The sequence below is a fragment of the Tympanuchus pallidicinctus genome, unplaced genomic scaffold, assembly GCF_026119805.1.
Source record: "Tympanuchus pallidicinctus isolate F22 unplaced genomic scaffold, pur_lepc_1.0 scaffold14, whole genome shotgun sequence".
Lineage (NCBI taxonomy): Eukaryota > Metazoa > Chordata > Aves > Galliformes > Phasianidae > Tympanuchus > Tympanuchus pallidicinctus.
The window spans coordinates 6239853-6254937 of NW_026294659.1; the positions used below are offsets into that span (position 1 = coordinate 6239853).

The 15085-nt window shown below is 33.1% G+C and overlaps 1 protein-coding gene across 8 annotated transcripts in view; it reads left to right on the forward strand.

Annotated features, from left to right (window-relative positions):
• Positions 1-15085, forward strand: part of GK (glycerol kinase) — a 60711-nt gene that overhangs the window by 5837 nt on the left and 39789 nt on the right. For 6 of the 8 annotated variants that reach the window (XR_008204387.1, XR_008204388.1, XM_052674177.1 and 3 more), the window contains exons 2-14: positions 2092-2165; positions 2790-2896; positions 3431-3508; positions 4507-4586; positions 5589-5726; positions 6300-6409; positions 6985-7051; positions 7901-7918; positions 9499-9534; positions 10106-10173; positions 11691-11733; positions 12327-12407; positions 13905-13983. Coding sequence is in view for 6 of the 8 variants with exons in the window: in XM_052674177.1 (XP_052530137.1) it covers positions 2092-2165; positions 2790-2896; positions 3431-3508; positions 4507-4586; positions 5589-5726; positions 6300-6409; positions 6985-7051; positions 7901-7918; positions 9499-9534; positions 10106-10173; positions 11691-11733; positions 12327-12407; positions 13905-13983 (979 nt within the window). In the remaining 2 variants the exon portion in view is untranslated. The remainder of the gene's footprint in view (positions 1-2091; positions 2166-2789; positions 2897-3430; positions 3509-4506; positions 4587-5588; positions 5727-6299; positions 6410-6984; positions 7052-7900; positions 7919-9498; positions 9535-10105; positions 10174-11690; positions 11734-12326; positions 12408-13904; positions 13984-15085) is intronic. The other 2 variants (XM_052674178.1, XM_052674180.1) reach the window with 1 other exon arrangement.

The window sequence follows — 15085 nt, forward strand, 5'->3', positions numbered from 1 at the left end:
ATGTACTGCTTTCTGTTTCAAGGAATACTGAAATGATTAATGGTGAATGATTACTCAGTAATATTTAACATTGGTAGATAAATATAAATAAATATTTAACATTTATATATAGATACAGATATAGATACATAGATATAAGTAAATATTTAACATTGGTTAGATAAATATGTATGGAACCTGTGTTCAATATAATATCTTCAGTCTTTATAAAACCTTAGTAAATGTTACTACACTTCTGGTATAAAGGGAACGTCAAGTAAAATTGTCTATCTACATGCATGCAAGACAATCTCTCCTATTAACTCTATTGCTCGGCATTTTAAGACCCTTATCCAATTATACTACTTCCTTCCAAGCATGTAGTACTTATAGAGCTTACTTCTTAGGAAAGCTTCATGCCAAAGCAGAGCTTGCAGGTGAAATAAGCTAAGTAAATACAGTGAAAAAAAATACAGTGATGCTTTTTTCTGTAATGTCTCTAGGTGGTAACAGAAAATAAAGAACTTGTACCTCTTTAAGAATTCTTTTCTGTGGAGCTGAGTGGGAGTATCAGTGTTTTCCAGAGACGTGGTGTTGTTTACATCCTTGGAGGTTTTCAAAATCTGCTTGGAAAAAAATCCATGAGCAACCTGGTCTAATCTGATAGGTGACCCTGCTTTGAGCAGGTGGCCGTACCAGAGGCAGCTACCGATCTCTAAGGCCCACGCTATACTGTGATTTAAATTTGTAACTAAAATGTTTCTAAACTCCAGTTTCTCTCTAAAGATACACTTTTAGGTCTTAGAGAAACTGGAGAATCAGAAAATCATCTGTTCTTTGCAGTAGTTGGTCCAGTAGTGTCAAAGTAGACTGTACTATCTAAATGAAATCAAGAGTTTATAGATTAAAAGCTTCAAGAGAAGTTACTAAAATCTGTGGGATGAGAAGATTTCCAAGCAAGTCTAGAAAAGATTCAGTCGTATGTTAGGGCATGGGCGGGTATAACTGAATTTTATACCTTGAGTATGAGAGGAATTGTCTAAATCTAATCCTGCTCTGTTTGCTTACTGGGAAAAGATAGGGTGGTGTCCTGCTGCCATGTTCTCCAAATGATCTGATTCTCTGGTTAGATTTTATTCCCAGGTTTCTGAATGTTCTTTAGACAAAAGGTTCTGAATGGTGTTAGTGAGAAAACTATTTTCCTAGGAACACTGTTGTTGACCTGTCAGTTATTCATTATACAATCAAGTTGAATGTTTTACTTGGTGTCATTTTGGCTTGGCACAGTGGATTACTTTCAGAATCAGGCCACTGTTAATGAAAGTTAACGTGTCTTCTGTTTCAGTTTCTACTGCAAGGCAGAAACTCCATTTCATGTTTCCTAAAGAATGGCTATTAGTATAGCACTCAGGATTCTCTTCTCTCTTTCATCTATTGCAGTGTATCCAAATCTAAGTCACCCTTCTGCATAATCTTCTCCTTTTTAATGCATTGTGTTGCTGCAGTCATTTTTTTTTCTTCTCAGATTGTTTGTGAGCTCTGTATATGCAATTTGCACTGAAACAAGTAGATTTCTGTCAAGGTGCTTATTCATTTTTCACAATTGGGTCCCCTCTACTGGCTCTAAACTGGATGTGATTACCTGTCTCTTAAAAGTTGTCACTTTTCCTGAAAGTGACATGATGATAGCAATCTCTCCTTTTGCCATATCTGTGGCATCAGAGTAACAGAGCAGGAGCCAAAGAAAAGTTGTTATCACTAGCATTTGGTACTGTACTGACTGAGAAGTGTATTCTAATATATGTCATTAGTTTAACTTCTAAAACCTCCTCAAGAAAAGAATATGGTTATTTCCCATAATTGACAGCAGAGCTTACCAAAATATTCTTTGCTCCTTAATTGCTCGAATTCACACATCTGAACTCAATTTATGGATATTTGGTTGTTTCTCTAGGTTTTTTGTTTGTTTGGTTGGTTGGTTTTGTTAATGATAGATGAGATAATAACTATCAATTATGATTTAACTATATTTATTCCAAATAATGCATGTTCATTTATTGTTGTTTAAACCTCTGTGTTCATAGAAAATCCAATTGTGTAATTTATTTGCAGGTATTTAATGCAAAAACAGCAGAGCTTCTGAGTCACCATCAAGTTGAGATACAGCAGAAATTCCCTAAGGAAGGGTATGAATTTTCTGTAGCTTTTTATTCATTTGTGTACATTTTGATAGACTGTATATACTGCCATGTAGGCATGACCAAAACTTAAGTTGATGAATACTGAGAAAAGAGTACCTGCTATAAATGACTTCATGGTAGGAAACGTGGCGTAAAATAAATACATGGGGCATCAATATGAGTTATGAGTTGTGAAAAGTAAAGAGACAGTTTTTCATTCTGGCCAATCATTCTCTTGCAGTCTTGTTTAAAGAGGTTAAGCTACCTATTTTTACAATTTAATCATATTCTTCTGCTTAGTTCATAGAGATTGTTTAGATTGTTCTCTGAGATGTTTTTTGTTTGTTTGCTCTTGACATGTCTATCATTTGCCCCTAAGGCCTCTGCCTGAGATAGAAGAGAATTATTGTTTTCTACAGACAATTTTGCTATGAAATACCATTTACTCTTTAAAAAGGCTTTGAAATTTATTAAACATTTTATGGATATGTAAAACATATCCATAGCTGTGGTTGTGACAAAATGCTCAGCTGATTTTAGTTCAGAATTGATTTTTCTTTTCTCTCTCTAAATGTAACTTTTTGACTTGCATTTTTTGTTTTATTAACTGATATTTTCTGTTTGTTATAGATGGGTGGAACAAGATCCAAAGGAAATCTTAAAGTCAGTCCATGAATGTGTGGAAAGAACCTGTGAGAAACTGCAGCAACTGAACATAGACATCACTAACATAAAAGGTATTCCAAGAGGAAACTGGTGGCTTTAACATGCTCATAGTTGAGCAAGTCAGATTCTCTAGTTTTTAAGTCAATAAAGAGAAAGGTGGCAGCTTGCCCTAGACTCAAAGAAAATGTTGAGAGTAGTTTGTTTGGGAGGAATGATAAGAAAAGATACTGTTCATGTATGTTAGCATGGCAAAAGCTACAAGAATAGACTTACGTAATCTTGCAAAATCACAGACACGAGCAATGAATGAGGAAATTCTGAAAGATAACCTGTTCAAGTATTATTGGTGAAAACTAGTTTACTGTCAGTGTTCATGTTGTCCCAATTTGTGGAAAAATAAAAAGGATTTAGAGCACTGTAAAAGATGAATGCTCAATTTTTAGAAGTAATCTTTCTAGATTGTAATGTGAAAAAGTTGGAAGCATTTTATTTCCCATTTACTTGCCTCTTCTCCTTCATCTCCACCTCTCCTTTCCCTCCCACACCCCCAAAAAGTGGAAAATAAACCCTCTGAAAAGGATACTTCTTTCTATTTTGTCCTGAAGCCATTGGAGTAAGCAACCAGAGGGAAACAACAGTGGTTTGGGACAAGACGACTGGAGAACCTCTTTATAACGCTATTGGTAACTACTGCACTTTTTGAACTTATAATAATGTGAAGTGAGTGTGTTGTAGAAAAAATGCTTTCCTAGTTCTGTGCGCATCTCGTTGCGGCCTGGCCTACTAACTTCTTTTGAGTGTTTGAGATCCATCATTAGCTGTGTGTTTGCATACACAAGTGCCACATTCTGTTACAACTATTACCTAATAACTTAATAAAACACCTAATAAGCTTTTAACAAAAAGCAAAGTTCCTGAAGGGTTTTGGACATCTTAGCATGCCTCGAAGCCCTGACGTATGCAAAGCCACTTCATTTGAAATGAAGGAGCTTACTAAATGGTCAGGATTCATGGGATTTAACGTTAAAGTAAATATTTTTTGAGTTTAAAAGAGTACTTAATGATTTGGAGTTGTATTTTTTACTTTTCTTGGCTTTTCTGCTTATGCCTGCTGATAAATTGTGATTATCTAGATTTGTTCACTCAGCCTATGTCAAATGCTAGGCAATTTAGCATTGTACTACTGAAAGACTAGGACTTTGATGTGTTTAAATGCATGTTGTTTACAGCTTTATTGTAAGCTCTACCATGATAACTCTGGCATAGCACTTTAGTTCAAAGTTTCATAATTACAGTAAATAATCAACCTACTGTTTGTTTTAATCCTCTAATTTGATAGTATTCATCTGCTATAAGCAAAGTAGTATTAGTCATTCACTTGTGCTCTAGCAAAGAAAAATATGTGTTCTATTATGTGGAAAATCATGTCTGATATTGCAAATCATGAGTTCTTCTAAACTTAATGAGTTTATCCAATCCTTTTTTTTTTTCTTTTTTTTTCTTTACAACTGTACTTTAAAAATACAATGGCAATGTAATATTAATTCTGTATTTAAAAAAAAAAAAAAGGAGTAAAGATAGGAATTTACAGGCAAATACTCGAGTTTTGTGAAAACATCTTACTCATGTCACTGTTGTTGTAATAGATCATTTGATTAATTTATTTTATTCATGTTTCTAGTGTGGCTTGACCTAAGAACTCAGTCAACAGTTGAAAGGCTTCTTAAGAGAATTCCTGGAAATAACAAATCCTTTTTTAAGGTAAGAGAGATTACAGAATATTAAATACTAGCTCAACTCTTACTGTTATAGTAGATATTATATAGTGTCATGAGGTATTTCTTGAAAAATTCCCTAAAACAAAGTCAGTCAGTCCTAGCTTCCAGCTTTTCAAATAATAAAAAATGTACATAATACATTTACTGTACACCAATCTGAGACTGGAAAATATTTATTTTCCTCAAGTAAATTGGTAATACGCCTTAAATATTTCAGTAGAGAAGTTAGATTGGCAATTGTGAGACTTCATTACGTGCTTCCTGTCTAATAACTAAATATTCCTCCAAAAAGTAAGAGCAAGTAGGAAAAAAAAAAGTTCAAAAATCATTTATTGATATTAAATATTTCATTATCATTTCTCATCATATGTTGTAGTATTGAACTCATTTGCAACCAATCTGAGAACTGCAAAGATATTTTATAAGAAGCAATATTTTTTCTAATAGGAGTATATATCAAAGTTTGAAAATAAATGCTTGCAGAATAGTATCATAATTCTTTTATTTACATTTTCCTTGACTGATTATATAAATATTTTATATGTCTTCTTACAGCCAGCAAACGAATGTGGAGAGTATATAAATTTACTTGCTTCTAAGTTCAAGTAGAATACAAATTCTGTCTTTTGTGTAGCGTGCTGCTCGTCTTTGTCAAATTCACTTTCTGTCTGGTCATATTGAGATATCCTAGATAACTCTGGATTTCTGCTAGCAACTGTTTCCACATAAAGGATTTTTGGCCCGGATTTTGCGCAGCTTTGATCTTTGTCCATTATACAGTAGTTGTTTGGGTTTGATATTTTCAGACTTGCTTATTGAAAGCTTACTATTTATTTTAACAAAAAGTTTGTATTTTCTCTGAGTTTTGGGTGTTGAGTATTTCATTTATGAAGGTTCTTTTTATATTTAGCAACAGTAGTTGTGGAAAATATCTCTGCATTATGTTATGTTTTTTTTTTTTCAATTTATGTTTTTTATTTTGCAGTTTAGGACTGGTCTTCCACTTAGCACCTACTTCAGTGCAGTGAAACTTCGGTGGCTTTTGGATAATGTGGAAGAGATTAGGCAAGCAGTTGACGATGGAAGAGCAATGTTTGGAACTATTGATTCGTGGCTTATATGGGTATGTATTTGTGAGTTTATTATCACTCTTCTAAAAATGGATTTCAGTTTCCTGTATGCAAGTTCCTACTAAAACATTTTCTCCTGGAGTTGTAAACAAAACAAAATTTTTAATATTTACTGACTGCTTGTAACAATATACAGTCATCTTCTGATAAGATCATCAACTGCATAGTCTTCTTTATACAGAAAAAAAGAATTTTTTGCATCCTACAGAAGTTCTGCAAGTTCACTTGCTGATCAAAGCCTGTGTAGTTTGTAGCAGAACTTATAGGCAGGGGTTTGGGATCCCAGCAGGAGCACTGATACTTACTGATACTTACAAACTTGAACTTCAGAAAGATGTATTAGCCACTTTTGTAAAATAAGAATCCAGGAGATATTTCTGTACCCTTACTATCTTTCCCATGCCTTTATTCTACTGTATCTGGTTTTAGTTGTTGCAGAAACATCGGTGTTCCCACTCCCAAGCTGAAAGCTGTGTGAATTTAGATTTTGTTTGTAATTTGTTGAAGTAAACTTGTACCTTCTCATGGTAAATACTGTTGATTTTATTATTTTTTTTTTAATTCAGTGTTTGACAGGTGGGAAGAATGGAGGTATTCACTGTACAGATGTAACTAATGCCAGTAGAACGATGTTATTCAACATTCATTCCTTGGACTGGGATCCTGAGCTCTGCCAGTAAGCTCATTTTATAGTAATTACGTTATTTAAGTGGATTCTGTAAGTGATGTGTTAAAAAACACTCAATAGTAAGAATTTCTTATCTAGATAATAATCAGCACTTACTGATGTATTTACTGTTAATATGTAAGATTCATTGTTAACCAAATGTCCAAATTACAAGCAATTTTAAACAGCAGAGCCTTGAATTTTTCTGTGGGTAGAAGACTATTTCATGAAAACAATTCAATTTAATAGTTTGTTTTTTCATTAATTTCAGTTGCAATGATAGTGTTTCTATTTTGAGTTTAAATTTAATCACTGTATTATAAGTGTAGTGTTGGAAGAGGAATGACTTATCATATGGAAGAGTTAGATGTGTCTTCAAAATACCCAAATATGTTCTGTTTTACTTTCTAGTTCAGTGTTACATTTACGAGAAATAGAGAAACATATGCATGAAATTGTAGATATTTAAGTTCCCTTTATATTTTATTTCCTTATACCTTAAACTTATATTTAAGAAAATAAATACAAAATCCTTCCTGATTTAGCACTGATCGTATCTATAACTTATTTTGTATTGTGCTCAGATTCTTTGATATTCCTATGGAAATACTTCCAAAAGTACGAAGTTCATCTGAGATTTATGGCCTGATGGTATGTTTGTGCATGTGTGTAAGTTTATCTTGTAAAAATATGTCAATAACAATTGAGAGAATTTTCATTCAAACTAGTGGCTTTCTCTGGACTAATATTGTTTGATTTATGACTAGTATGTCAATATGTCCTGCTGTAAGATATTATATGAAGGTAAATATCTGCCAGACGTTAAGTGTCAAATAGACAAAACGAATGTGAGAGGTTTTTGATAAGCAGCAAAATTTGATTTTTGTTGACAAGTACTGTGGAAACTACCTTTCAGAATGCAAAGTATAATTAGTAGATCAAAAGTAATGAGCTTTTTTTAATGTGAAGTTTATTTAGGAGTTAAATATGGATTTTTGTCATGGGCCTGAGATTTCAGATTTAATATGATGTAGCAGTTACTCTTCTGTTAAAGTGACAGATAATTTATTCCTAAAATAAGAATATCCTTAAAATAGGATAAACTGGATGCTGTGATTTCTTTATTCTTTCCTGGCATTTCACACCGTTGTTTTCTAAGGACATCCAAGCATTTTGTAATTAGGACAAACTAAAATATTTTTATTTAAAATGTAAATCCCACTTGCCTGAAACGTAAATAATTTTACTAATATGTCATTAAAGATGCTGCTAAAAATCATTACTGACTTTCACTAATTTGAAACGTCAGATAAGTGTGAGTTGTAATTAAGTTGAATGAGTGGAGCAAACAAAATACTCCTAGACAGTAAGGTAATAAGAGATGAGATACTACATTGTGGCACCTGAAGCAGAATAGCTGGTCAGTTTAAATTTGTACTTGTGTTTCTTTTCCCCTTTCTTCCCACTTTTTTTTTTTCTTTTCTTCCTTTTGCTGACTAGAAAATCTGTCCTAGCCTGGTGAGTAAAGGCTTCTATTAGGCTCACCACCTGTATGTTATCCACTCTGTTTATATGCTATGCATTTCCATTGATTTTAGGATTAGTAAAAGCACACTTCCTAGTCCAATAAACTTGCAAGTATTTCCACATTTGAGATATGGCAATGAGTGTTCACACCAAAATTGTTTCTAAAATACAAAATATTAAATATACAAATAGTAAATATAAAATATATAAAACTCTAAAATATACTGTTTATGTATGTGTGTGCTTTAGTTTGCGAGCTGCTGAATATTTTCATATTGAAGTAAAAAATAGATCTATTGTCTAATAAGAGTTATACTGAATTACACTGGGGTTTTTAGTGCATTTTTAAACTGAATTACCTTCAATCCAGTTAAATTAAGTGTGAATAAAAAAAAAATCAGATTGGAAATGCATTTGCATGGCTTCACTGAAAATTCATTTTTACAGTTCTATAAAGAAAAAAAATTAAAGACAGAGATAAATGTTGTCAAGATACATATTTATTATGATATCTACTGCAAGAATGCAACTGAAAAGCTATGTGGTAGTGTTTGGAAGAGGTTCTAATCCACTTGAAATGCTGTATCTTAAAATCAGGCATCTGTCTTTGCATAACAACTACTTTTTTTCTATTCACTTTACTGTTACACTTCTGCATTTTAAATTTGACACAGACTGCATGTTACACTGCACCTTGTCTTCTGTACACTGTCTTTTCAAAAAACATATGTATTAAGAACTGTTGAGATGACATCAAGTGTACCTGTAAAATTCCTACTCTATTTTAGGAATGAGCTGCATGAAGCTGAAGTCCAGTGTGCAACTCAGCCATATAGTTCATGTGACTCTTTCCTGCCCTATTTCCTACCCTAATGAGCTGCATAAGTCCAATGTGCAACTCTGCTCAATCATGTTGTCTATTTGACCCTTTAGGTATTAAAGCCTCCTTACTTTTTTTTCTTTCACTGACTTTAAACCAAGCACAATGCATTTCTATTTATAGTGATATAAAAAGAAGAAAGCTCTGCGTTTCGTTTACCTCTATATTCTTTGTATTAACTAAGATGTAGTTAATTTTAAGCAGTAAGTAGTAGAGACTATGCTACGAATCTCCGCTTTTCATATATATAACTTAACAGAATTTACTCAATTTTTTCCCTTCTTACTTCTCTCACGTGTTATTTTGTTCTGTTTCCTCCCAGAAATCTGTCTTTATGTGTTGTAGCTGTAGTTCTTCACTTTATGCTATATTCAACAAATTCCTAGAAAAAAAATTTCTCCTAGAAGAAGTATTTTTCTCCAGGATGTTGTCTCCCTTATCAATATCTTACATCCATTTTCTGTCTCTTAGTAGAGATTTTTAATAGAATTGCAATAGTAAAAAATACATACTTTGAAGCCAACTTCTACAGCATTAGTGGCTATCCATTTTTGTATGACTTCATCTATTTCTTTATGCATGCAAATTTTTATCTCCCAAGTCAAATACAAGTTTAGCTTCTTTTTGATTGCCTGAAACTGTATTAATGGAAAGCTGATCTGGAGCTTTTGTTTCTCTTTTTATGACTCAGAAATCTGGAGCTTTGACAGGTGTACCAATTTCTGGGGTAAGTCAACTTTAAAACAATTTTGTTGCGAGACATAACTTCACTGCAAAAATTTTTAAGAAGAATGAATCTTGCTACAAAAATGTTGTTGGTTTCCAAGTTTTTTAGCTTCATGTTTAACATGAAATACATTTTGAAGTGGAATTTATACTGAAGAAGATCTGGCTGTGGAAATACAGCTGTCAACTCTAACGCGTATGTGTAGTTACGTTCCAAACTGAGACTCTCTAAGGAAATGAATAGCATTACAAAATAGAACCAAGCTCTGCTTTATATGTAAAAGGGATTCAGTATATACATAATCCAAAAATTTGAGGCAGATTCTCATCTTTTTTTCCACAACATGCACGAAATAATTTTTAGTTTTGATATTTACCATAAGCATCATGACACATTTTATTTGCAGTTCTTACAGAGGAAAGAGGATTATCTCTACAGGTTTTTCCTCACTTTCAATTAGCTGTGTGTTCCTAATAGGTTTGAGCTATGGTTAAGTATATCTGTTCATGTTACTTGTTGGTGAATGTGATTCATATGAAGACATTTGCTAAAAAAATATTCTTTTTTTCAGTGCTTGGGTGACCAGTCTGCTGCTCTCGTTGGGCAAATGTGCTTCCAAGATGGGCAGGCAAAAAACACGTAGGTTATGATGAATGTTGTGAGATAAACAGTAGGTCGCTGCTCTGCTTTAAATTTAGTATTATGTTCTCTTCTGAGCTAACTGCCAAATACTTTTGTAGTTACCACATAACTACAGCTCTACCTTTCAACTGTGTTGATCCAGAAATTAAACAGTGTCCTGACTTTTGAATAAAATATTGAAGATATTATAGTAAAATAGTTTGTGATGTGCAGTTTGGAACAAAGTCACTGTGAGGAAATATCTCTGTGTGAAAGAAGGTTTTTAATTTTAAAATACACCAAAACACAGAGCTAAGTAGTTGCTATTTAAATAGTGTGATCTACAGTTAAACAAATACAGACAGTGTGCATAGATTTCAATGACAAAAACCACACACTACTGCTAGGTAGGAAATGTTCATCTAAGTTACAGTGCTTAGCTTTGGTTCTGTGTATTGGTCATGGAGAATTTTAAAACTGATTTTTTTCCTAGTTCTCAGCATCTTATTTTCCCTTGCTTAAAATAGCTGATCAGTTAAATCAGGCAAGTGGTGTAATCAGATATTGATTTGAGGAGAAGCTCTATGCTTAAGTGATTTACTGTTTCATTTGCTATTTCTTGCTTAAATTAACATCTAGGTGTATACACAGCATTGGACTTTCACAGATTTAATTACACATTAATTTATACTTGTTGCTAATTAACCTTGAAGTTATCTTTTACACTTATGCACAAATCAAAGTTAGTAGCTTTGTATTTTGTTAAAACAAACATGCTTCTGAGCAATATTGTCACAAAGTATTTTTATAAAAAATATTTTGATAAAATAAGAAATGTTTGGAAAAATATCTTCCTAAAGCTAAGTATCAGATGAGATTTCTAGCCAATTTGTGATACTACTTTATCCTTTTTATTCTACAAATTTAACTGAAGACTTTTTCGTTAATATTTATAAGCCTTGGATTTTCAGACTATTAAATAAAAATGAATTCTTAGTTAGTTAGAATAAATGAACACAGAGTATGAGGCTACTAAACTATGTTTTTGTATGTCTGTGAGCACATATACATGTAGTGCTTCAAATGAGATACATGCAATTTTTAGAAGTTGAACGTGTTTTTTTAAAAAAAGCAATCTTTGTGACAGGAACAAAGTTTGTTGTATTTTCACCTTTAAAAGTTTGAACTCAATGTTGTGAAATATTTAGTTTATAAAGTGGCTTTCATAATCAGCTTAAACTGAAGTAAGTAAACACAACCAGCAAAGAATTCAGACTCAGCTTTCAGCTCTGTCTGCTCCTTGATAATTACTGTCCAAGAAATAATCAGAGAGAGAAGTGTAGAACTAGATTTTTCAGCCTCAAGCTGCATTTAAATAAACTGTGTTGGAATGGTTTCATCATCTATTAATGGTAACATACATTTCGAGAGGAAAAAATGTGGTGTCTCCCTAGGGGAGTAATGAATTCAAGAGCTGCAGTAACTGCTTATCTCTTCAATGTCCTAGCTTTAACTTTTCTTTGCTCTCATGCTAGGTATGGGACAGGATGTTTCTTGCTGTGCAATACAGGTCAGAAGGTCAGTTGTGTTTTTTTCATTTTTCACTTGTTTATAGCAAACTTCAGTTAAATAGTTGAGTATAACTATAAATAAATCATAATCTTATTAGCAATAATTGTATTGCTGGAGGTAAGGGAAAATATTGAATTGCATATTGAAATCGAAAAGAAAAGGAAGTAATAGTTTGTTCAAGGTGTTTCTTATTTCCTAGCTGCCTAGTGAACTTCTCATAGTAAGTGTCTTGCACTTCCCTTGTGTATAATTCTTAAACTCACTCAAAAAATGCTGAGTGTTGTGTAACTTACATGCTCTATTCTTTGTCTTGGCTATTTTATTCTTTATTCTTTCACACTTGTTTCTCTGTAGTACTAGTTATTAGTTATTTGGTATAGAAAGTCTGGAAAGATCCAGGGCAGCTAATGAAAATGAAAAATTAAAACACAGCATTTCAAGGGTTTTATCTCAGTTGTTTCTATAATTTATTTGGTTTAAACTTTCTATATATCTTTTTTTTTTTTTTTTTTTCTCAGTTTTATCTTTTTTTTATCATTTGCATGTACTTAAGTAAATATTTTCTGCCTGTGTTTTTTCTTTCTTCTTACCCTATTTAGTCCGTGTTTTCTGACCATGGTCTTCTAACCACGATAGCTTACAAACTGGGCAGAGACAAACCTGTTTGTTATGCATTAGAAGTAAGTAAAATAATTTCTTCCTTTCTATAGTGATACATAATTATGGTTACTTTTGCTTTTTAGTATCTTTCTGTTATCTCCAGTGAAACCATTCAGTTGCACAGAAATTAAAATGGTTTTCTGTTATAGCTTTGCGCCTCAAGGCTTGTGTGTGGTTTTGGTTATCCTATCTCCAACCCAGATCACTTAATCTAAAACAAATAATTCTACATTGAATTTCTGGGTATAATGTCTGAAACATTTTTTCAGTTTCACAGTCTTTCTTAAATGTTCTAAGTAAACAAACAAACCAAGATGGAGTTTAAAAAGGAAAATACACTGAGTGTTTTAGCTGTTCTGACAAAAAAAAAAAAGCATGACTAGATGTCTTCTATTTTTAATTTCATTCTAATGGTTTTTACTTCAAACTTAAAAATCGGAGCCAAATTTCTGAGACAAGATACATCTAACAGTTAAGCTCTTAGTTCCTCAGTTCTCCACACAACTCTGAGGATATCCAAAATCTGTAGAAAATTGGACTTTACCTATAACTTAAAGTTTCATAGTTCTAAAACTCTGCCTCTGAAGCACAGAACAGCTCAACATCTGTTTGACACCAGTGCTTCATTGGGTTCAACAGAATTATTCTTCCATCTCTGTTGATTTGTGGGCTTGATTTAATAGTTATTTTTAAAAATGCATCCTGAATTGTCTGCTACCACTGATCTTTTGAAGAGAGCCTATGTTTTCTGTGTTGAAGAGACCAAGACAACACACAGGATTTTCTTCTCTGGGAAAATAATTTGTGGCTTACAGTTACCAGGATGTGGGAAGTTGTATTTGCCACGTTCTGGCAACTTTGGGATTTTCATTTTGTACATGTATGTGAGAGGTCTGGTTTGTTTTAGATCTTGTTTGAGAGTGACTTTTATTTCCACACGCTCACATTTGCTTATGCGCATTTTTCTTCATCATCATCTTTAATGATATTGTCTGAAAAAAAGTCTTCAACAGAAGATACTGTGTTCTTTCTACTCCTATATTTGTACTAGAATAATCTTATGGTTAAGACACTTTCTAGAGTGGAAAATAGGGATTCAAGCTCTTGTTTTAATCAAACCCATATGTTTTAACTGTAAGAGCTAGCTGTTTAGAAAACACCTGTTCTCTTTTAGCAATGGCTTACAGTGAGAATATAATGCTGTTCCCCTTTCACTTGAAGCTTAGTTTAGCAAACTTGAGACTGTCTTGTATAGAAGCCCAAATGAGTTTTTACTGTGAAATGGGGGGCATGCAATTTTATCTGTGATAAGATGGAACTATTCAGGGACATTTATTGAGCCAACAGAGGAATTTTGCTGTCAAATGAAAGTGACTAAATTTTCTGTCTCTCTGGCTGTTTCTATTTAATTAGTTTTGTCCCTAAATTAGAGGAGCCCAGAAGATTGCTTAGGAAGTTAGGCAACTCCTCTCCATGGAAAAATTGCATGTAATTGTAGTGATCTTGTTTTTTTTCAGGGATCTGTTGCAATAGCTGGTGCTGTTGTTCGTTGGCTGAGGGACAATCTTGGTATTGTTAAAACTTCACAGGAAGTTGGTGAGTGTTTGCAATTTGGAGCTGTTAATTTCAAGTGTTCTTTTTAACTTGCTTGATGAGTTGTTGAGTTCTGATGGCTGTGTTACTATGGAATGAAAGCTCAAAATATTCAAGTAAAGAATAGCTGAAAGATGCATACATACATTATGTTGCGCAGCCCGTTTATTGATATTTTTCACTGATATTTCGTGCAGCATATCACTAACATCATTGAAAACCTTTGTCGACTTTCCCTAGCAGGCAGATTCTCAGTAAGATGCTGAATTTGCAATATTAGTGCAGTATTCAGTTTTACAGAGCCAAGAGTATATAAGTCCCTGTTACAAAATCCAAAGTAAGATCCTGAACCAAGAAACATATTTTTTGCTGTAATAAACATGACAATCTGAAGCCCTAAATTTGCAACAATTGATGCAGAAGTATTCATGTCCATTGAAGTAGAAATCTTAGTTTGCAAAGTTGACTCTAAGGAATTGTGCATAATCATAGAATCAAGGAACTTTTAAGATCATTTAGTTCCAGCCCTCCTGCCATGGGCAGGGACAGTTCCCATTAGACCAATTTACTGAAAGCCCCAGTCAATCCTAGAGCAGATACCCATAATGGCTGCCTGTTTTGGCTGTAATTCCTTCAGAATTTGTGTTGCTGATTTTTTCTGCTTGAGCTGAACTGAAATAAACTGGTGTGTAACACAGAAACTACGAACCCACCAAACCTTGAAAAAGGAGAAAACATCAAAAATGTGCATTATGAGTTTCAAAGTGAGTGATACAATGACATTTAGGATTGAAAAGCAATTCATTAAATTTTTTAATAATTTGATATATTTTTGAAAAGTGGGAAAAAAACAAAATTCAGATTGGACTTAAAACTAAGCAGAAATGTAAAACAATCTGCTTTTCTATGAGAAACACTCACTCTCACCTGTATTTGTATACAGAAGAATACAAGCTACTGTCACTAGAATTAGCCACCTGTTGAAACACAGTGGTACCTGTTGCCTTCGTAAGTTTCATTAGACCACTGAAAGGTCAGGGATTCAAGAACTTTGATCTTGTCATTGTTGTTAGAATCTTGTGGGACTCTGTCATCATTTCCTGTT